Genomic DNA, 24,543 nt, shown 5'->3' on the forward strand with positions numbered 1-24,543 from the left:
TTGCTGCCCGAGTCTCCTCACTCTAATTATGGAGTGAAAAGTGGTGTCCCTGCTCTCGACCTGTGAGCCCCAAGCATAGGTGACTCTATCCACCAGGCTAATTCAGCCGACGTTAAGGGACTCAGGGGTTCCAGGATGACTTAATCTACTTGCAGGGACCTCCGATATTAAGTGAAAAAAACCAGGTTAGAGATAGCATATTCCTAGGCACATTCATATATAAAAAGGTCAAAATGTTAACAATGATTATGTCTAGATAGCAGGATTACAGTTGGTTTTCATTCTTCTCATTTCATTTCCCTGAATCCAACTGAGATATTTATTTTGTAAGGAAGGGAATTACTACAAAATGAAATAAACTGAAAATTAGAGATGGGTCTTCTCCTTGGTGTGATGGGGGGATAGGGGGTGGAGGCAGTGAATGGTGGACAGGTTCCCAAATGAAGTGCTGTAAGTCCAGTCCTGGGGTCCCGGGGGAGAAGGAGCCTCAGGACTCTGGTCCAGCCACCCCCTGACCCCTTTCCCATGTCTCCGAAGCTTAACCCAATGTCTCCTGGAGTCTCTTTGCTCAGGGACTCTCAGACACGTTTCTCATGCCCTCCTTTCAGGGAATGTGTCTTTTCATACCCTAGCTCCCTATCTGTCCTCTCAGATTGCCTCCCCCTTTCCTCAGGCTCTGCCCCGAGGTGGCCAATAGGGTACACCCTCTTCACTAACCGAAATGCTGCTGTGTCGGGAGGGACAGGGACAATCTGGATTCTGGCCATGAAAACACAGAACTCACCGGTCACCACTCCCATGCACGCCTGCGGTCCCTCGCTTTCAGTCCTGCAAGCAGAAGCAAGCACGTAAGCCTCAGACCGCATTTGTCGCCTGCCAACCTTGCCCCCAACTGCTGTGGTCTCTTTCATAACCAGCGGCGGCTTAGCATTGCCCAGGTTCTGGTTTATCCTTCCTGGAGACAGAGACACACCTCAGATGGCAATGGACTCACCAAAAGGGGGTGAGCAGGTCTGGACCCTCCTTCCCACCCCCGTTAGTCTGGTCCAAAGTTGGAAGAGGATGCAGACCCCGTGTTGAACGAGGCTGACCCTGGTCCAACCCTGCTAGCTTCCTCCAGGGCAGAGCAAGGAGACTGGAGGAAGGAAGCAAGAATCCCACATTCGGCCTTTCCCACTTTTCCTCCCTTATTCCCCTTATTCGGGGGATTCCCGGGCATGGGGAGTGTTGGCCACAGAGGCAGGAGGCTGCATCTGGTCCCCACTCTGCCGCCTGATCCTAAGCGAGACTGGAGCAGGTGTCTCCTCCCTGGCCCTCGGGTTTCCCTGCCAATGAAGCAGGGAGATGAGAGCGGATCAGCTCTGAGGCTCCTCTCAACTCTGTTGCTCTGTGGTTCCAAGACAATTACCATTCTTGCTTCTCCAGGTCATCCGTCCCTGAGTCTGGAGGCTGGAAAAGATGCAAGGTGTGAGCAGTCCAGCCAGGGATGGCTGCAGATCCTGTCCTGGGGAGGACACCCCCTCCCACCAACAAAAGGGAACCCGTGGATCCAGAAAAAGGCCAAACCCACCCATGTTCGTTTTTCAGGGAGGGAAGAAAGAAGGTTAGGTTTTCTCCAAAGCTTGTTGGTTCAAACTCAGAGCAATAAAAGGTATAAACATTTTCTTCAGAATAGAAAACTGGGTGAGAGAGCCTAGACTTAAATGCATCACTGTAGAATATTAACATCCCACATAGAAACAAAATAGATTGTTTTATCGTGATCTTCCACAATCTAAAATGTATTTGTGTATTGTTTGTCTCCCTTGCCTAGAACGTAAGCGCCATGAGGGCAGGAATTTGTGTCTGTTTTGTCCTTGATTATATTCCTTGGACCTAGAACAGTGCCTGACACATCGTAAGTACTCAATATATACTTGCTCGATACTAATTTTAGATGCTTGGGATTGTGCCCAGTACATAGGAAGTGCCCAGGACATATTAGCTGTTGTCAGTAGTATTATTTTCACAGGTTCTGACACCAATTTTCTCTCTCAGAACTCCTAGAAGACAGTGTCTGTGGTACTGACAGGTGATGCTGTACTCACACTACCTACACCCAGCCTGCTGTTGCTTCCCCTCAAAGGACCTGCCTATCCTTAACAACCCAGCTCCAACGACAGCCATTCAGTCTGTAGAACTGGGCCACACTTCTGGGGTCATCTTGGGAGGGCAGGCTGACCATGACCTTCCTCTACCTGGGATGGAGTCCTCTCTACTTCTCAATAAGAGGGAGCTTGAAAGGAAAATTTCCAGGGAAAGGTAACACATTAAACAGAAAATCACACACAGATGCAAGTCAGGGAGCATAAGGATGCCAGACAGGAGAAGTCCTGAGGGAGGCTAGCCTCCAGGGCCGAGGCAAGGGGGATAGCCTGTGCCCAACCGAACGGGACCTGATTGACAGCAGAGGTTTCCCTCAGGAAAGCTGGATGGGGGTGGTGAGGGGAAGGAAAGGAGAGAACAGGAGGAACAAGGTGGAGAGAGTGGGGGAGAGCTCAGGGGGAGTCACAGAGGGAAGGCTGGGACAAACCCCGCAAACTCCCATGCCACCATTTTGCCCGCTGCCGCCATTTTCTCCCCACACTCTTCATTGGCTGCCTGTACTGGAGACACACAAGTCAGTGAGACACAAGCCCTGGCTTCATGGAATTTGATAGAGTGGATTATAACCTCTCTGACGTGGAAAATGTCTGTGACTCTTAGTTAAGGGGGAAAAAAAGTCACAGCTAGTATATTGCAGTATAACCCTATTTAGGTTACACACACACACACACACACACACACTCTCTCTCTCTCTCTCTCTCTCTCTCTCTCTCTCTCTCTCTCTCTCTCACCCTATATGTTGGAGAGTATGTGTGTGTGTGTGTTGAGGCAAGAGAATAGGAGATGTGAATGAGATCTTCCATCTTTTATACTATCTACATGTGCTTTGATTTTCTTCTTATACTGAACATGTATCACAAGTGTTAGTTTGAAAATAATTTTGATGAATCTGATCTTTAACGTTCTGTGAGGAAAAGGAAGTCCACAGCAATGAGACAAACAAGTGCTAGTCATGGATACAAGTAAGCGATCGGCCTTGGCGACACAAAGCCTCAGGAACTCGAAGCAAAAGCATGGGCCTTACAGACTTCCGTCTTTTTCATTTCACTGTCTTCCATTATTTTTCCCTGGTCTGATGTCTTTTATAAACCAGGCTAAGCTCATGACAGCTGACTCTCAGGGCAGACAGAGGAAGGTAGCCTCCTAAGAACGGTGCATTCAGGGCTCACCCTGAAGGTTGAGGTGCCCGTCAGCGTGATGATAATGATTCTGGGGCCAGGAGACCGTCATGGACTGAAACCGTCTTCCAGCGCCCTGGGCCTCGTGCTCCCAGGAGGAGAAAGGGTGAGCTGAGTGACAGCAGGAGATGTGGGGATGAATAATTCATGAGCGAAAGAACTCTCTCCGAGCTGGGACCAGACAGTGGAAACTGTTGATTGGTTTAACTTTAGAAACCTGACTTGGGGTGGAGATTTCCCTGCAGTGAATTTTCCTGCCCAAGGAAGGAGAATTTGAGTCCTCCAGCTGGTGTCACACATTCCTGGCTCTGTGACGTAGCGATCGGCACGCAGGGACACACGCAGGGACACACAGGCTCGGCGGAGTCAGTGTGCTCTGCGTGACATGCAACCTCTTTTCTCATTATTCCAATCCCCCCCTTCACATCCCTCCTACTGGGAAACCTCCACCTTCACCCTCATACACACACACACGCATACGCACAGTCACATGTGCAGTTTTAACACCACCATCACAGGTAGAACAGAACAAGGGCGGGAGCCCTGGCTGCAGATTCCACTGGGCCCTGGTCAGTTTTCTAATGTGAAGTCCCATCCTTTACACACGGCTGGCGCTGTGCGTGGGGTAGCAGGACGGGGCTTGCAGCGAGGAGGCCGGCTGGGCCCAGGGGCAGGGGCTGAAGCTGCAGCGGGTACAGAGTGCAGCAGGGACACGGAAGGACATGGGGAAGGACATGTGGTAGGTAGTGGCAGGAGGAAGGCACAGGAGGGGAGAGGCAGGGGCATCCTGGTTCTGGTGCAGGAGGTACAGCTGGGCCCCAGGGCAGAGCTGAGAACACCTGATTAGTTGTCTGTTCGGCTGGGAGCTGCTAGGACTTGGGGGGCAGCAGTGCTGAGACCAGAGCAGGTGGGACTGTGGGAAGCCAGGACTGACTGGGGAATCACACTGGAAATTCCGCTCTGCTCTCCAACCCTCTTCTCTTTCTGCTCACCTCCTCTCTCCTCTCTCTTTCCATCCCTCCCTTCTTATTGCTTTCTTTCTCTGTTACCTGACCATATAGAACAACACCACTTACAACCTATTAGCAAAGAAGAGTGTGTTTTTAAACATTTACCATGCAGGTAAGGACATTTTTGTTCTTCACCTCATAAAGAGAAAGTTTAAGAGATTACTTTTAAAATTCTGTGTGACCTTTGACTTAATTTATCATTAGGTTTGATTTTTTAATGAAACTCCAAAAGTTTCTTCATCCTAATGTAAAGGGAGGCATTCATTTCATTTAAGACAACAACAACATCAACTCAGAACCCTAGAGTTTAGGATGTTTTCCAACTCAGAGAATGCCCTTCTCTCCCCAAACGAAGCGTTCTGCCTGGTTACTAGGAGCTCATTCAGAAGGTCACCAGTCCCAAACCCTATACCTCCCACCTCCATCTCCTTGACAAACTCACAGTTTCCACATTGCCAATGGCTGCCACAAGTTTAATATCAGAAGGGCTCAGAGAGTGGACTGCAAAGACAAGAACGCATGTAAGAAGGTCAGATCTATATTCCCCATGATGCGGGCCAAGGGCGCCAAATGGGAGAAGCAGACCCTTGTCCCCCACCCCAAGGACAGCTGCTGAGGCTCCGCCTGTTGGCCATGGGAGTGGGAAGCTGAAGATCAGGCAGTTGCTGGGAGCCCTGGAAACCTGCTCCAGAGAGGCTCACTCCTCTCTGGAGGCCACACTGCTAACTGGACTCAGTATCTCCAAATAGGTGTCCCATGGAAGGTCACTCACAGCCCTCATTCCCCTCTCACCTGGCCCTCTCTCTACCTCTTACTTCCCTCTATCCCTTGGCTCTGCACTTCTGGGCTACCATTAATGAGTGAGAGAGCAACAAATTAAAATGAAAACCATCTGGGTTCAAAAGGGTTCATGTTAGCTTGAAGGACGCAAAGCCTGTGAACACACAGGCTTTGCATCGGATGCAAGCTGTGTGCAAATGGTACCAAGAAGCCTCTGTGACCTACCTGGGCCCCTAGCATCCTCAGAATTAAGTTTCTTTAGAAACCACTGATATATTCCTCGGTCATGTTATGGGGGCATTCAAGGTAAGCCTCCCAAAGAAGCCACTTCCTAAGAAGTACGTCAATTTCTTTTTCTACCCACATTCCTTACATGACAGAATAGTGAGAACAGCATGCTTAACTGGAAACCCTGGCAAGTCAGTACAATGCAAACATAAACAAATCCATTAAACACAGTTTATAATGCAGCCACGTGATAGGATAAGGCTGGAGAAGAGGACCAGCTCAAGAGCAACGTTCAGAGCATCCAGGTATTAGATAAATGTAGCCCATTACAGGACTAATATGTCTAGAGCTGCCACTGTGGCTACATTACAGGATTGGGGAAGGCACGTGAGTGACCAAGCTCCAAGCCACAGCTCCTGTGACTCGGTTCTACCCACCTGGAGGTGAGCTCCCAGAGGGTGCCCTCACCCAGGCAAACCACTGTGGGGTCATGCCGGTTTTATCTCTGCGTGGTGTGTTGGGCTGTGTCCCTCCACAGGAATGACTGAGGGGGCCAAAAGAGGAAGGACTAAGGATGGGAAAGAGAGAGGGCTTGAGCAGCCAAAAAGTGCAAGAGGAGTAGTGCTGGAGCCTCTGCTGGCCTTCCTGGCTCAGCGGCACATACCTGAGTTAGAAGGCGCATCAGATCCTGACTTCTTTGAGGTGCATGAGAATGGAAAACCCTTCAGGCTCTGCCACTGAAACCGAACATGGGAAACATCAGCTGCCTTGTGTGGCAATGTTACAGGTCCTGAAAACTTGGTGTAGAAATGACCAGGTACTTGTTGTACTAGGCTCAAAATCCAGAAGCAACAATTTTCCACAGTCATGGTCTTCTAACCCCTTACCCAGCTCACCTAGTACAACGGGACACGTGCCTATTGACAGTGATTTTAGCAGATGGCAGTTAAGGATACCCCAGAACAGTGGGGTGGAGAGGGAGGGAGGATAAAGAATAAGAACAATTCTTGGAATAGCGAGAAAGTTCTGGGGATGGATAGTGGTGACAGGTGCCCAACAGTGTGAATATACTTAATGCCACTGAACTGTATACTCAAAAATGGTACATTTGATGTATATTTTACAATAAAAAAGAAATCATTAAGAAGAGACCCAGTATATCTAGACTGAAAAATGTTTAAATCTGTTCTATCCTATGATGTTTTTTTATTATCTGTTTCTTTCTTTAAATTTGATTATCTACACAAAAGTAGGTATATGAGGAATTATGCTATTTGCTGCTGGTAACTGGATAAAGTGGAAACTGGGAGACTCTCACATTCCCACTGGAATGGAATGTGTCCTAAGCCCAGAGGGGCTGCTGAGAGCACAGGAGGGACTGGGTGACCAGTGCTGGGGTCCTCAAGACCACTTGGCCTCCTCAGATGCCTGTGAAATTTCAGAGCAGCCTCTGCTTCTGTGAATCACATGGAGGGCTTTGGGAAGGGAGATTATGTGTTTTCTCCCCAGAATTGAGAGTGGAAGGGGAAATACTCCAATGGGGGAAAAATGTGCAGTAAATGAGTTGCTTCCCCACATCTCTCTGTCACAAGGAGACACAAGTTAATGTCTCGTGAATTACCAATTTCGGTTAAGAGATAAAGCATTTACTCTCAACTCTTATCTTGTAGATGTTCTGGCAAGATCTCACCCAGATGCCTTCAGATAACTCACAGCATCTGCTTCAAGGTTCACAGAGATAACCAGCCCATCTATAATCTTTCCAGACACTTCTGGGAACCACCTGCTCACTCTGCAGGGATGATGAGCCCCAAATTCCAGGGGATACAGTTATGCTCTGCCAGGCAGCCCGGCTGTCCCTGGAGAAGCCGCTCATCTAGCCCATTCCCTCAAGGCCTCAGGGAGGGAACCTGCCAACTTGCATCAAGACTTAGATTCACCCTCTAGAAGGGAACTCACTCCCCCTCCCGTGAGGACAAAGCCCTGACCTCTGGCCATAGCTGCTCTTCCAGTGTGTTCTCTCCAGGGGAGGTACGGGCCTGGGTAGTTCCTAAAAGAAAGCAAAAACAGTTCAGGTTATTTAGCTGGAAATTAACTCCCGCCCAGATTTGCAGCTTTCGTGCCCTTCCTCCCTGCCCAACCTATGTGCCCTGCTCAGTCACGTCCCTTGTGTTAGGAAAGTCCAGGTTCCATTCCTCCACTATCACCTCCATTGTTTGGGACACTGTGCTTCCATTAATGCAGCCTATTAATCAGAATCCCCAGGATGAAAAGCAAAAGTGCTACCTGGGAGGGGTCAGCAATAACCCTATATCATTCATGGGCACATTACCACAGATGCCTTTATTGGTTCCTTAGCGAAGGGCAGAACTCTCCAGGAGAGTAATGTTGGACAAATAGCTGCTGCTGTTTGGGGATCCAGGACAAATGAGGGAAGGCAGAGGACACCTGGGAACAGTCTGAAGGTGATGTGAGCTTAGCCATAACTATACACAGTAGCTGGACAGCAGCTGTCTCCAGTGGGCTTACTGACGGTGAGGCAAAGAGGAAGAAAAGGCAGGCGGAGAGCTGCGAAGACACTGTCCTTGTCCCAGCTTACTTTGCGCCAGTCTTTTAAAACTTTTTTTTTACTTTTTAAAAATATAATATATGTACAATGAGAGACTCATTTTGTAAGCTCATGAGTTTTCCTATCAAACCTACCATCAAACTTTTAGCTACGGAAATGACAGTGTTGTGTACAATAACAGCACTCATTTTTCAATAAAGGAACCAAGACAACCACCCATGGTGCCACTACCCCTCTAGCCCAAGAGTGGTTTCATATGCTCACACCCTCCTGTCCACCATCAGTCTCCTGATCAGTCCCACTTTGTATTCAGTTGTAATCAATGTGGATGCAACGTTGTATCCTACAAGCTCCCTTTAATGTATCATGAGCGTTTTGTTCACACTGTTACATCATCTTGATGCTTACTTCAACACCTTCAAGAAACATTTATGATACTGATATGTAATCAGAGGTCTGGCTCCCTTGCTCCCTCTGGCTTCTCCCCACCCAGTTCTCTGCCCAGAGCGCACACTCCTTGTAAGGGCATATCATGCAAGAACCCCCAGACAGCATCAGACAAGGCTGAAGGGAGGCCTGGCTTGGGGGAAAGCACTTGATTTCTTTACCCCACCCTTCTTTTGCAGCTTTACTTTCTGACCCTGAAAAGAATTTATCTGGAGTTTCATGAGGAACAAGAGTATATTTCCATTTCACGCCCACGGTGAGATCAGGCACTGATTTCCACTTCGGAGCTCGTAACAGGAATGTTGGTTGGATCCTGCCCCCAGATCTCAGTGATCCTTTTGAAATGCCCGGAAGAAATGCTTCTGTGCAGAAAGAACTGCATGATGGGAAGGTGTTGAGGTGTGGACAAACAGGGAGAGCTTGGAAGGGCTGGAGCAGAGGGTTCATAGCTGGAGGGGAGTGCAGGGCAGGGCAGATGAGTCTGCACAGACAGATGGCAGCTGGGCTGTGGAGCTGTGAATGCCAGGCTGCTCCACAGGCAACAGGAAGCCATGACCAGTCTTTGAAGGGATGACAGGGTGTGTTTTAAGATGATCATCACTGGGGGTAGTGAGGTGGGTGAATTCGCAGGGCAGAGATTTGAGACCATTTTGGTAACGCTGTTTTTAAGCCGGGATAAAAATGTACATGGGACTCAACACATATGCAGCTTCTGGGTGCCAGGCACTGTTCTAAGCACTTACGTGAAATAATTCATTTATTCCTCACAACAACTCTATGAGATAAATGCTATCATCCCCACTTTACAGTTAAGAAACAGGCCCAGAAAGGGTAAGTGACATTTTAAAGGTGACACAGTGAACACCTGGCGATGGAAGGATTTGAAAATGGGCAGCCCGGCCCCATGGGCCGAGCTCAGAACCAAACTAAGTGTAAGTCACAGCCTAAGATTTGGACCAGGGCTCAGCAAACTTCTTCAATATAGTCAATATTTTAGATTTTGCAGACTATGCAGTCTCTGTCACAAATACTCAGCCCTGCTGTTGTACTGTGAAAGCCACCATAGATAACATGTGGACAAATTCTAGAGACATTTGAATTTCATATAATTTTCATGTGCCATTAAATACCTTTCTTTTTATTTTTCTCAACCATTTAAAAATGTAAAAACCTTTTTGGATATCAACAAACTGATTTTAAAGTTTACACGGAGAGGCAAAAGACCCAGAAGAGCTAACAGAATATCAAAGGAGAAGAACAAAGTCGGAGGACTGACGCTGCCCACATTCGAAAGTTACTATAAAGCTACAGGATGATACTGGCAGAATAGACAAACAGACCCATGGAACAAAAGCGAGGGTCCAGACACAGACCCACACAAATAGAGTCAACTGCTCTTTGACAAGAGTGTATAAGGCAGCACAATGGAGAAAAGACAGTCTTTTCAACGAATGATGCTGTAATAACTAGATGTCCACGTGAAAAAAAAAAAAATCGATGTAAAAATCGTTCTTAGCTCACAGGTCATACAGAAAGCGGCAGAAGGCTGGATTTGGCCCATGGGCTGTTGTTTGTTAACCAATGTCTGATCTAGACACTATTTTTGTTTATAATTAATTTTTATTGGAGTACAGTTGCTTTACAATTTTGTGTTAGTTTCCACTGTACAGCAAAGTGAATCAGCTATACGTATACATATATCCCCTCTTTTTTGGATTTCCTTCCCATTTAGGTCACCACAGAGCACTGAGTAGAGTTCCCTGAGCTACACAGTCGGTTCTCATTAGTCATCTATTTTATACATAGTAACAATAGTGTCATTCCCAATCTCCCAATTCATCCCACCCCGCTGATCTAGACACTACTGAAAAGAGGTCATCAAAGTGAAATGGGAAGATAACATCTCTGGTGATCAGCAATATCCCTTAGCCCTGGGCATCCCCGATGGGAGCCTGGGATCCATCTCTAGATTACCATGCTGGTTGCTGCTGCCACAGCTCCTCATTGGGCTTTGCCAGCACCTTCACAAGTACAGGAACACAGGGGCTAGAGCGACTCTCCCTGGTCTTTGAGAAATGTCCCGCTCAGCACATCTCCTGGTCCTCCAGGCTTCATGCCTGAGAAATAAAAAATTGCTCCTCAAAGAAACCCTTTGGTCTCTGTTGAATAGCAGTTTTCTTAAAAAAAATTTTTTTAAAAAGATTTTTATCATCATGGATATGCTTGTACTCTATAATTTATAAATTTTAAAAATTGAATAATATAAGTAGAAGATCTAGCCCAGTGCCTGCACAAAGTGTATATTGAAATCTGTTAATTTTGATGAAAGAAGTTGTTTCATTATCAATCCATAGATACAATCTTACAAAATCTATGGGATACAGCAAAAGCAGTTCTTAGAGGGAAGTTCATAGCAGTACAGGCCCTCCTCAAAAAACAAGAAAAATCTCAAATAAACAACCTAAACTACCACTTAAAAGAACTACAGAAAGAAGAACGAAATAATGTCATTTGCAGCAACATGGATACAACTAGAGATTATCATACTAACTGAAGTAAGTCAGAAAGAGAAAGACAAATACCATATGATATCACTTATATGTGGAATCTAGAATATGACACAAATGAACCTATCTACGAAACAGAAACAGACTCATGGACATTAGAGAACAGACTTGTGGTTGCCAAGGGGGCGGGGTTGGGGAGGGACGGAGTGGGAGGCTGGGGTTAGCAGATGTAAGCTATTATATATGGAATGGATAAACAACAAGGGCATTTAAAAAAGAAAAAGAAAAAAGAAAAAAGAATCCAGAGAGACAGATGTCATTATTAGTATAATTTTATAACAATGAAAGTTAAAATTTTTCTTTAGAGAGGTGGGGCTGGGTTGAGAGACCCTATCTGCTGACTCTAAATCTAAAAGGTTTTAAAGGGGCTCAGAAGAGCTTGTTTTCGAAGAGATGGATCCCTACATCTTTCCCTGAAAACATCATGGAATCTTCTGGGCCTGATTTTCTTCCTCTGCAGACATTAAGTCATGCATTTCCCCATTTTGTGTGTGTGAGTGTGTGTGTGTGTGTGTGTGCGTGTGCGTGCGCGCATATGTGTGCCCATCTGTTGAGAGTCATAAAGGCAGCAAGAACTTGAGGAGTAAAGAGCCAGAGAAAAGGACAGCAGAGAGAGCGAGTCCAACATTTGATGCTGTTTTTATCCTTGAAACACTTGCCAAATCATGGGCAACAGAAATCAGTAGGTAAGTGGCTAATATGCTGGGCAGAGCTTCAGATTGCCCATGGAGCTGGGGGGAAACACTGGAGCCCAGTGCCCATCAAGGAGGAGGTGCCCTGGTGAATGTCCCAGTCTTTTATCTGAGACTTCAAAGAGCTAGACCCTTGGAAGATGGATAAAGTGGAAATAGACCAGCCTCCAAAAAGACTGAAGCCCAGCTTTGAGTCAGATCGACTCCCAGTATTAGATTAGAGTGATCTGCCCCTACCTAACTGCTTGCCCAAAGTAAAGCCTTTATGGAAGAAGACAGCACCATCTGGAACATACAGTTATTTAATTTTTCATACACAATACCTGGCTTTCAATAAAAAAAAAAAAAATTGGGACTTCCCTGGTGGCGCAGTGGTTAAGAATCCGCCTGCCAATGCAGGGGACACGGGTTTGAGCCCTGGTCCGGGAAGATCCCACATGCCACGGAGCAGCTAAGCCCGTGCGTCACAATGACTGAGCCTGCGCTCTAGAGTCCATGAGCCACAACTACTGAGCCCACGTGCTGCAACTACTGAAGCCCGCATGCCTAGAGCCCGTGCTCCTCAATAAGAGAAGCCACCGGATTGAGAAGCACGCGCACTGCATCGAAGAGCACCTCCTGCTCGCCGCAAGTAGAGAAAGCCCACACAAAGCAATGAAGACCCAACACAGCCAAAAAAAAAAAATAAAAATGAAAAAAAATTACCAGGAGATAATACCAAATAAACAGAAACCAAGAGAGAGAAAAAAATCCCAACAGACAATAGACAGTGAAAAGTGGTGGAATAATGTGGAAATAAAGGGATAATATCTGCAGCTTTGTTAGCCTGATGTTTTGTTCCCAGTTGGGGTGAGGAGTAAACCAATGGGATATTCAACGGGGCAATCCAGGAATGAGAAGGAGGAAAAGGGAAGGGCAGAGATACACCTCACATATTCCCGGCTGGCTGGGAGTCTGCGTGCTGGGAAGACCTGCAAGAGCCCCACGTAAAATTAAAGGGAAGGAAACCTTGAAAATTGTCTGCAACTTTGTGTTCACTCCCCACCCTACACACAGACCGATAAACAGAGCCTTCCAAATTCAAGGTCTTCGGACACCACCTCTGTCCAAATCACTGATCACTAAACCATGCAGACTCAGGGGTGACTCCTAGGATGCCAGGTTAAAAAAAAAAAAGAAAGAAAAAACTGAGCAAAGACATCAGTGGCTGTCCACTGCAGGGCAACAGATTCCACAGTTTAATTCCAGGCAGGTTACTAAAACATGAACCAACAACCCTCAGAAATGGAATGTAAGATTGTTAAATGTTATCAGACATGTCCAGTTTTCAATGAAAAGTTACTAGATGTGCCATGAAATTGAAAAGCGAGACCCAGGAAAAAAAAGAAGCCAATGAAAACGTGGCCCAAACGTTGGGTTTTCCAGGCAAGGTCTTCAAAGTAGCTATTACATATATGTTCAAAGAATTAATGAAACTATGTTCAAGGAATTAAAGAAAAATGTGAAGGTGAAAGACTCAACAAATAGAAGCTATAAAAAGAAAATTCCAGAGATGAAAAATAAAATAACTGAAAGATTTACTAGATGGGCTCAGTAACAGACTTGAGATGGCAGAAAAAAGAATCTGTAAACTTAAGGACAGATCAATAGAAAGTGCATTTCTGAAAAATACAGAGGAAAAGAGATTGAAGAAAAACAACTAGAGCCTCAGAGGTCTGTGGATACCGTCGAGCATAGAAAGCGTACAGTTAATGAGTCCCAGAAGAAGCAGAGAGAGAAAGAGGCAGAAAAAGATTTGAAGAGATAATGGCTGAAAATTTCCCACATTTGGTGAAAAATATTGAGTCACGGATCAAAGAAGCAGGGATAAAAACAAAAGCAAACAAACAAAACAACCACTTCAGGTAAGAAAAACACAATTTTACCTAGACACATCAACTGTAATAATTGATGTGTTCAGGTGTAGTTTAAAGCCAAGGTAAAAAAAAAAAAGCTCAAACAGCAGAAGAAAACCAGCTTTTCATGCATAGGAGACCAACATTACGATTAACAGTCAATTTATCGGAAACGGTGGAGGCCAGAGGCAGTGGAATGACATATTCAAAATGCTACAAGGAAGATGACCCCACATGCAAGCATAGTAATGTAAGAAGAAATGAAGTACAGAAAGTAAACATGTAGGTAAATCCAAAATAATATTGCCTGTATAGAACAGAAGCCGGCAAGCTATAGCTCATAGGTTAAATCTGCCCACAGCCTATGTCTGTACGGCTCACTAGATAGGAATGATATTTATATTTTTAAAGGGTTATAAGACAAAGAAGAATATGTGGTAGAGACCATACATGATCCACAAAACCAAATATTTACTGTTTGGCCCTTTATAGAAAAAATGTTTGCCCACCCCAATACAAAAAATAAAAAATAATAGTGTGGAGTTTAAAATATATGTAATGTATTGCTGTGGGCAGATGTGAATGGAGCAAATGGAGTTACACTGTTGTCAGGTTTTTCTTTATCTGGGGAGTGATTGATCCTCATTTATATTAGACTTTAATATAACAAGGATGCATGTTGTAATCAAATACCAAAATAACAAAAATGTATAATCAGCAAGCTAACATTGGGCAGGATACTGCAGGGACACTGAAACAATAGAAATGCTTAATCCAAAGAAGACAAGAAAGGAGGAGAAAAGATCATAGAACAGGTACGACACATTGAAGCACAGGGGGTCAGATATCATTTTTAAGCACACTTGGGATGAACGGAAAAGAGAAGCTTAGGGGGCTGCATGAGAACTTCCTTCAGTGTCTGAAAGGTCTGGATACCAAGGGGGATGGCCTTGTTCCCTGTGGCCCCCAAACCAGGACTGGACCAGTGGAGACAGGTTGTCCCTTGGTAGAACAGCTAGAGCTACTTGAATAAGAATGGAGCTAGTGGGAAGCAGCTTCATAGCACGGGGAGATCAGCTTGGTGCCCTGTGACCACCTAGAGGGGTGGGATAGGGAGGATGGGAGGGAGGGAGATACAAGAAGGAAGAGATACGGGGATATATGTATACGTATAGCTGATTCACTTTGTTATAAAGCAGAAACTAACACACCATCGTAAAACAATTATACTCCAATAAAGATGTTAAAAAAAAAAAAAAAAAGAATGGGGCCGCTCAGGGCACTTGGTCCAGGCAGCGGCTGGGGACCATGGGGGGCATGTGGTACATACATCAGGCAGGTGTTAGGAGCTTGGACACCCTTGGTCTAGTCAATCTCTCCATGCCTCTGTTTCCTCACCTATAAGGTGAGGTCGATAACACCTGCCTCGTGGAGTTACTGTAAGGGTCATTCACATGTAAACATGAAGCCTGGTATCTGACACGTGCTAAGGTTCAGTAACTGGTAGTTATGATTATTATAATCAGTATAAGAGAGATGATTAAGCACAGACCATTTTTCAGATACTTCCAGTCTCAATATTCTGGGATTTCCTTATATAACTAGAGAGTTCGTGTTTATCCTGATGATCTAAATCATCCCTGATAACTGCCCTGGGGCGTCACAGAGAGGCTGTACCTGGAATCTAAGTGTCTAGACCTGAAGACCCGGATGGAAACTTAGGACCCCTGGGTCCTATCCCCACTGACTCCTGGGCCCTCACTCCAGTGCTTCCCACTCTGCTTCCCATTCTGCTTCCCACCAGCAAATGGAAGAAAAATTCTTGCCTTTCCCATAGCACCCCAAGGTATTGTGGGAGAAACTGTCAAAGCACTTGTGGCCTGACTGGACCCCAATCATGGAATCCCAAGGGAATTTTCCCATTTGGAAGGTTGTTTTAGCCTCAAGCTCATGGATCTATGAAGGGCGTAGAGCTCCCTGAAAAACTACCACCTCAGTATGGTCAATAAGGGAAAAAGACAAGTACTTTTCCACCTGCTAGGCAGGAAACAGAATGTGTGTGCACACTCTTAAGAACAGGTTTGGCTGAGATCAGTCATCCAAGCTGGAGAGAGCTGTGACCACTGGGGTCCTGGAGCCAACAAAGGGCCATCATAGTATTAGGCCTTGGCAAGGCAAAGTCACACACGGTTCTCCTCCGGGAGGCCCCTCTGAACAGTGGTTCTCAACCCACTGCCTGCTGCCCAGCCCCCAACACTGAGATTCAGATTGGATTGGCCTGGGGGTGGGGGGCCTTGGTGTGCTGGACCCCAGCAGATTTTCAAAGCCCTTCGAGTGATGTTTGTGTGCTTCTGAGGTTAACAGCCCTGACTCTTCACGGAAACCCAAAGCTTGTCAACCCAACAGCTGGCCAGGGGGAGGGAGTGTGATTTCAAAAGCAAAACTAAAACAACTCATGCGCTCTTAATTGGTAGATTTCCTTTACTTTTTTGTTATTATTTTTTACTTATACTGTGTCTAGAGCACAACTTTCCACCACCATCCCTGCCTCGAAGAAAGAGGGCCATGTTGTAACCCTGACCAAGCGTCAATCTCTCTGGACCTTGACTTCCCCATCTATAAAATGGGGATGAGACTGGCTTCCTTGTGAGAACAGGAAAGCGCCGTGTGAATAGGAGAGGCCCCACGCTCGCAAGGGAGGACTTGTCTCCCGGGGTGAATGGGAGGCACATGCCCTGGGCAGTGGGAAGGACGGTCAAGGCCAACATATTTGGAATTAGGGCCACTCCTCAGTGTACATTAAATCTGGGGGCTCTTTGAAAAAGTATAATGTCCTCACAGCAACCCTAAAGGGTAAGTAGAGGCAGGATTGACAGGCTCTAGAGAGGTTAGGTAACTTTCACCAGCTCACACGAACCACACCAGCAAGGGCAGGGTCAGGCCTTGCACCAGCACCGCCGTTCACTAACCAGTGAGCTATCTGGGTAAGCTGGGAAGGGGAGGGCCCAAGTCAGCCAGGGTTTGTCTTCTGTGCTGTCCTGGGCTGTAAGCAGGTCTTCTGGGCTTTGTCGGTCACCCTGTGCAGCATCTTATCCCCATTCACACTTAGGGCCTGTGGGATGCTGTTGTCGACCTGCGAGCAGGCACTGCGCAGGTCATGCACGGCTGTTGCTCCTATACCAACAGTGCTCTGAGGAGCACAGGATGTTATCAGGGTGCTTGGGCAGTCACATGCCACAGTCAGGGAGGGCGACCCAAGGGCCAGAGAACCTTTCTGGGGTAGCTAGACTGACCTCTGTCTTAGAATTCTAGAATGTCTGTGGTGGGCTGAATTTTAAAACCTCAGCAAACTGAGACCCAGAGAGGTTATCAAACTTGCCAAAGACCACTCAGCAAGTTATTGAAGGCTGTGTGTGGAGCTCAGTTTTCCTTAACCTAGTCTGGCCTGCTTTCCTTGGGACCAAAGTCTGTTAAACTTACGGTTACCAAAGGGGAAAGGTGGGGAATGGGGAGGCTGGGATTAACATATATACACGGCTACATATAAGATAGATAACCAACAAGGACCTACTGGATAGCACAGGGAACTCTGCTCAATATTCTGTAATAACCTAAATGGGAGAAGAATCTGAAAAAGAATAAATATATGTATATGTATAACTGAATCACTTTGCTGTACGCCTGAAACTAACAACATCATAAATTGACTATAGTCCAATATAAAATAAAAATGTTTTAAAGGGCAATTATACAAAGGTTTTTTGTGTGTGTTGCTCTGTAGCCTGAGTTGCCAACATACGGAAATTTGTTCCTTTGCTGGGTCTACAAGAAAGGTATTTTCAGCTGCCCTTACCTTACCCAGCAGTCAATCGAAATAGATTTAACAGCAGGATGCCAAAAAATGATTTCGAATTAACACTGTTACAATGTTTGGGTAGACACAACCTTAAGTCTGATGAGATTATTAAAAAATTAGAGATAATTTGGGAAGTCCCAAACCACCGTTCTTTAAATACCCATGCCCTGTGCTGATGACCCCGAGGAGACACCCGTTACAAATTCCATCCTGGACAGAGACCAACGCACCCTCCCGTCTCCATCTCTGATGCCCACCCAACACTCAACCTCAAACATCTTGTGCCCCAGGAGAGGGAAGATGGTTCTAAGAGCAGTCCTAACAGGAGAGAGCACATTCAAAGCTGACCTGACCTTTGGCCCTTGGTTCATTATATGACCTCAGACAAGGACTGCTTCCCTTTTAGATTGTATTTTCCTTAATCTCCTCATGGGGACACTTGAGGCGGGGCCACAGCCAGGAAGGAACAACCCAAAGAAGACAGTCCCATGGTAAAGATGAACAAGTGGTCCTGGGCAGTGGCAGGTCAGAGCCCTGATCCCTCCACCATCACTCTGCTCCAGCCTTGCCTCAGCCCCAAGGGGCCAGAATTTAAAGGGACCAGGGACCCCCAGAGCCAGATGGGGGCAGAAGCAAGGATTAGTGAGCTCCAACAGGAGGGGGATCCCAGGAAACTGTGGGGGGGCCTCACGTCTCCCCCATCGGGAAGGTCTCCTCCCAGAGACAACTGGGAGGTTCTGGTCTGAAGAAGGGAGCATTGCCCGAGGACCACTGCTTCTCCCTGAGATGCAAGAGTGCAGGAGGAAATGGCTGCCTGACTCAGGAGGAAAGCACTTGGCCTTCCCAGAGCCCAGCAAACTCCCTGCTGGGGCTCTTTCTAAGAGCCAGGTGAGCCTCTGACTCACCAGTTGTTGCCTCTTTCAGTGCATGACCTTTTATGTCTGACCAGCAGACTCATCCTGCCCAAAATACCACTTCCATTAGGCCACTCCTCTGCTGAAGAACCTTTAATAGTTTCCCCTTCCCAATACAGCAAATCCAAATTCTAGACTTGCTGCATGACCTTGAACTGGTCACTTAACCTCTGTAAGGCTTAGTTTTTTTGGGTTTAAAAAAATTTTTTTTAATTGAAGTATAGTTGATTTACAATATTATGTTAGTTTCTGGTGTACAGCAAAATGAGTCAGTTATACATATATATTTTCTATTTCATATTCTTTCCCATTATGGTTTATTACAGAATGTTGAATATAGTTCCCTGTGCTATATAGTAGGAACTTGTTTATCTATCTTATATATAGGGTTTAGTTTTTTAAAATGTAAAAATAACAGATTTGGATTAAATCACTTTAGAAGTCTCTTTAAGCAAAAAGACACTGTAATAATCTCTACTGTTCTCATCTAAGGATTTCAGAACCTCACTTTACCTAACTCATCACCTCCCCCATCACCAGCCCTGCCCTTCAGCCCAATAGGCCCACTCCCTGCTCCTCAAACCCATCACGTTGAGCCCTGACTTTGCCTTTAGGTATGTTGTTTCCCCCACTTGCATGCCCTCCCTGTTCCTCTGCCTTTATCTTAAGCCCACTCATCCTCCAGCGTGCTCAATCGAGTTTCACCTCCCACGTGAAAATTCTCCAGCCCACATTCATCTCTCAGTTTTCTGAATCCTGTTGCTTTTATTACAGCTACTTACACCTATTTTGGTACTTAATTCTTCTCCAGTGATTTTTATGCAGATCAGTTCTCTCTCCCCAGAGGGTTCCGTACATTTGGTTTATTATCTCCCTGGCAGGCTCAGCCCTACTTGGGTTCTTAGAAGGGTGCTCAGACAGTTAACTGACAGTAGCAAAAATGCAACTTGATGAAAATGATGATTGACAATAAAGTCCTCAAAATCTACAAGGTGCAGATGACATCCCAGGAAAGTAGGACTTCTGAGCCCCCAGAGAAAATCCCATACCTGTGCCCACTACTCAGGGCAGGAATTTGGAGGCATCTGTGTGAGCTGAAGTGGGGGCTGGGAATGGGGATTCAGGCATCTGATGTAGAGGAGAGAGTCTGACACCAGAGTTCCACCATCTGCCACCAACTAGATAGATGACTTGAACAAGTCCCCCCGACCCCTCATCAATAACTGGAAGGACGTGGGCCACCAGAAGTTCTCCAAGATTGCTTTCTACTCTTATTTGGAAAGAGTATTTCTAGAAGGCTGGGCTGGCATCCTCCAGGAAGGACTCCAGGCCCTTGTGAAACAAACGTTGACTAACTTTACTTGTTCTCATAATGAAAGAGGCATTCCTTTCCTTACACAATGAGTTCACCCAGTTCCCACCTTTGGCTTCGCAGAGACAGGCCTGGCATGGGTGTGTTACCAAGGCAAGAGTTTTCATTCACAAGCAGGACAGTCTCCTGGGGAACTTCTGACCCATGCCAGGAAAATGAAATTCTAGTGACAATAGTATTTTACTAGGCACAGGGACTTCCTTGCCAACTTGTTTTCGCCAATTGTAGTTTTGAGATAATGATGTTTCAGTTTTCTAAACCAAAACTTTCAGAGCAGGAATCTGTTTTAATATGGGTTTTGGTGAGCCCATTTTAAAGCTTAAACAAAAGCACTGGTGTGGTTTGGTTCTTTCCTCCTTTGGGCTCTATTGTAATGCAGGGAGATGGTGAAAGGCCCTGGCTTTGGACTCAGTCTCAGGGCTAAATTCAGACTCCTGTGCTTATTAGCTGAATGAACTTGGGCAAGTATTTAACTTCTGGGTCTCAGTTTTCTCATCTATAAAATGGGGAGAATAGTACATCCCACTTAAAGGGAATATGTTATATATGTACAGTGCTTAGCATGGGGCTTGGCTATTCTAGGCAACCTCATACCACAAATTTAGTTTGAAGTGATCCTTCATGGTAATGTCCCAAGTGCCTGAAAGATGATGTTCATATAGTCTCTGAAGACAGCCATCTTCATCTTAGGCCTTCATCCTAGGCCTCAAAGAATCTCACAAATAACTTTTCAAGGAGTCAAAGCACCACACACTAAAAATAACCAAGCACATAAACAAATACGGTGTCCAGGAGCAAGTATTAGCAGAAAAAAACAAAGCAGAAATAGATCAAAAACTTTGGAGACTGAAATTATCAGACAAAAATTATAAAAATACTATGTTTTAAAAAATAAAAGACAAACTAGGGCCTCCCTGGTGACACACTGGTTAAGAATCTGCCTGCCAATGTAGGGGACATGGGTTTGAGCCCTGGTCTGGGAAGATCCCACATGCCACAGAGCAACTAAGTCCGTGCACCACAACTACTGAGCCTGCACTCTAGAGCCCATTAGCCACAACTACTGAAGCCTGCTCGCCTAGAGCCCATGCTCTGCAACAAGAGAAGCCACCACAATGAGAAGCCTGTGCACCACAATGAAAGAGTAGCCCCCACTCGCCGCAACTAGAGAAAGCCTGTGCACAGCAACAAAGACCCAATGCAGCCAAAAAAATAAATAAATTTTAAAAATAAATAAATAAAAGACAAACTTGAGGATATTTATAGGAACACAAAATTATTTTAAAAAGTAACATTGAAAATTTGGTAAAGAACTAAATGTAAATTAAATTTGAAAAATAAAACCAATTTTCCAAATCTATGATCAGGTTTAACAGCAAATTAGACACAATAAGAAGAATGAATAAACTAGGATATGTGTTATAATAAATTACTTAGAATGCAGTATAGAAAGACAACAAGATGGTAAAATTGGAAGACAGGCTAAGAGACATGGCACATAAAGTGAGAAAAGCAAACAAACATTTAATTGGCACTGCAGAAAGAAAAGACAGAAATAGTGGAGTAAAAGCAATATTTCAAGAGATACTAGCTGGGAAATTTTCAAAACTGATGAAAGATATTAAGCCACAGATTCAAGATACACTACAAATGTTGAGTAAGATTAACACAAAAATGAATGAACTAGGAAACACATATACAACATAGACTGTATATTTTTCCAAAGATGGCCATGGCATTTCCTTCCATCCTGTATGCACTTTTGCAATATGACTTTTGCCACTCTTCCCCCCTTAAGAAGTGAAGTCTATTTCCTTCCCCTTGAATCTACGCTGGCCTTGAAACTTGCATTTACCAACAGAAGCAGCAGAAATTATTCTTGAGTCTATGCATTAAAAGGCCTTGTGGCTTCCAATTTTGCTCTTTTTGGACCCTGAGTCTCAAGGTAAGGAATCCCAGGCTTTTCATGTAGAGATAAAGGCTGTGTGGAGGGGCACCAAGGCACCCCAGTACCAAGTATCCTGATATGGCATTTTAGACTCTCCAAGTCAATCCCAGACAACACTATGTGGAACAGAGACAAGATCCCTGAAGTCATCCCAAACTGCAGACTCACTGAATTGTGTGTAAGTAAATGTGAAACATAAAACTTTCCAAGACTTACTTAAGCAGAAGTAAATATGAATAATTCCATAACCATTAAAAAATTGAGTCAGTAGTCAAAAGTCCACCAAAAAATAATATTTCAGGCCTAAATGGTCTTATTGGTGAGTTCTACTACCAATTAAAGGAAAAAAAATTCCATTATTAAAAACTATTCTAGAAAAGAGAAAAATAGGAACACTCCCAAATTTATTTTATGAGAATGTATAACATTGGTATCAAAATCCAGCAGTAGTGAGAGAAAGGAAAGTTATAGTTCAATCTCATTCATGAACATATAAGGGAAAAAAATCCTAAGCAAATGTTAGCAAACCAAATCCAGCAGTATATAAAAACAAAGTACACTGTGACCAACTTGATTTTATTCCAGGAATGTATGAATGATTCAACATTAGAAAACCATTCAACATAATAATAAATCTAAAAGGAAAAAAATAATACACTTATTTCCATAGATGCCGAAAAGACCTTCAACAAACTTTAAAGTTCATTCCTGATAAAAATGAAAACACAAATTTGTGGATACTTCTTTAATGTGAACACAGAAAACACACATATATGTGTGTGTATGTATGCATGATTCCCAAAATCCATCATCTAACTGAACAGGGAAAATGTGTTTCCTACTAAGATCAGGAACAAGGTGAGAATCCCCACTATCACCCTTGCTATTTAACATTGTATTGGAGTATCAGACAATGCAATCAGGAAAGAAAAGAAGTAAAGGCAGAAAAAGGAAAAATATCTCTATTCGTTGATAATGTGGGACTAACCATGAAAACTCTAGAGAATCAATGATAAAACTAATTCAAACAATGAAATAATTTAGCGAGATAGAAAGTATAAAATTAACATAGCAAAAAGTAAAAGCCTTCATATACATCAATGTATGGCCTGGCTTGGTTAGAAGATACAGTGGCCTCTTTCTCTCTATTTTGCAAATTTACGGCAATTCCAATAAAAATACCAATACCTTTTTTTTTCTAAAGTTAGGCGAATTGTTTCTAAAATTCATATAGAAAAATAAACATGCAAAAATAGCTATGAAATCCTGGAAAACAAGTGCAATGAAGGTAGGTGAAGTACATTGCAAAATGGCCACAAATCTCTCCTATCCTTGAATGTATGTCACTTTGCAGTATAACATTGCTGTTCCTCCCCAAAAGAGGAGAAGACTATTTCTCTACCCCTTAAACCTGCAGTTGGCCATATGAATTGCTTTGGTCAATGGGGCATTATCAAAGATGATGCAAGCACGAGACTTGAAAAGTGTTGATGCTTTTGGAGCTTACCCTTTTTCGTTGCATTCTGGAACCTGAGACCACATGGTCTTTAAAAAAAAAAAGACAACTTCCTTTGCAAGCAGAGAATTTAAAACTAAAATACTACTTCTCATCTGTGACATCTGCAAAAATTCTAAGGCCTGACAATACACTCTATTGTCAAGCTGTGGTGAAGTAGGCATTTTCATATATATTGCCAATGGGAATGTAAAATGGTATAATCCCTATGGTTGGGGGGAAATTTGGTGATATCTAACAAAACTATATGTGTTTTTATCCTTTGACCCAGAAATCCCAGTTCTAGGAACTTACCCTAAGCTCTCCCTCCAACAACATGAATAAGACCTATGTACACAATTGTTCATGACAGCATTACTTAAAGTAGCAAAATATTGGAAACAATCTAGTGTGCATACTGGGAGACTGGTTGAATATATATGGTACACAATGGAATATCCTACAGCTGGAAAAAAATAAAAAAGATTTCTGAACAGATACAATGTAATTTCAGGATATATTATTAAGTGAAAAGAAATCAAGATGAAAAAGAAGTTTATAGTAGATTACCTTTGTGCAAGAAGGAAGAAAATATAAGAATATATATTTGCAAAAAGAAACATAGAAAGGATATGACAATAATGAAATTGGTTACCGACAGGGATAGGTGGAAATGGGATGGATGGGATAGGGATGGGAATGACACTTCTCCGGGTAGATCTTTTCACACTTTTGAACTTTTGAACCATGTTAATGCTTTATATATTCAAAAACTAAAGTAAAATCAAGAATGGGAGAAACTTTATAAGTGAATAGAAACAGAGACAAATTTAACTATATGTCAAATACATAACATAACCACACAGAGAGAACAAAAGAAAAAGAGTTAATACAAGTGATCTTGATCCAAGTACTTTGATTATATACCCTGCGTGGGACATATTCTAAGGACAAAAGAACCACAAAGAGATTTCGAACTTTGTTTGTGGTGGTGTTATTGTTGCAGTAATTCCAATATTGTGTTGGATGTACTGTAGGATTCAGCAAATGAATAAATTTATCAATATTTTTGTAACCTCAGCTTACACTGTGGGATAAGGACAATACAAATCAGGAATAGAGGAAGGAGATAAAAGCCTAATTCTAACTAAAATTAAGAGATATCTGTATAAATTCATCTCATTAAAAAGAAAACGATATTTCTTGGCTCTGTCCACTGAGAGAACTTAGACATAATGACACTCCAGAAGCAATGAACACCCCTGGCATCTCGATCTTGGTTTCTAAATAAAATCCCCTATCAATTGGCACCTTAAAGACGTTGCTAATTGCATGGTGAGACAGGGAAAATAGAAGATTAGCCTGGAATAACTTGTTCCATAAAGCTAAAAAGTGCTTAAAAATTGATGGGGAAAAAGGAATCAGCTTGAAGTGGCTCTCACTGGCC

General features: G+C 44.1%; 1 protein-coding gene across 1 annotated transcript in view; it reads right to left on the reverse strand.

The window, feature by feature from the left end:
• Positions 1–24,543, reverse strand: part of PLB1 (phospholipase B1) — a 170,180-nt gene that overhangs the window by 95,385 nt on the left and 50,252 nt on the right. Inside the window, exons 3-7 of the mRNA XM_079940335.1 lie at positions 7,330–7,391; positions 6,006–6,078; positions 4,776–4,834; positions 1,409–1,449; positions 785–828 (exon numbers count right to left, since the gene is read on the reverse strand). Coding sequence (XP_079796461.1) covers positions 785–828; positions 1,409–1,449; positions 4,776–4,834; positions 6,006–6,078; positions 7,330–7,391 — 279 coding nt within the window. The remainder of the gene's footprint in view (positions 1–784; positions 829–1,408; positions 1,450–4,775; positions 4,835–6,005; positions 6,079–7,329; positions 7,392–24,543) is intronic.

The sequence above is a fragment of the Stenella coeruleoalba genome (genome assembly GCF_951394435.1).
Source record: "Stenella coeruleoalba genome assembly, chromosome: 13".
NCBI classification, from domain to species: Eukaryota; Metazoa; Chordata; class Mammalia; order Artiodactyla; family Delphinidae; genus Stenella; species Stenella coeruleoalba.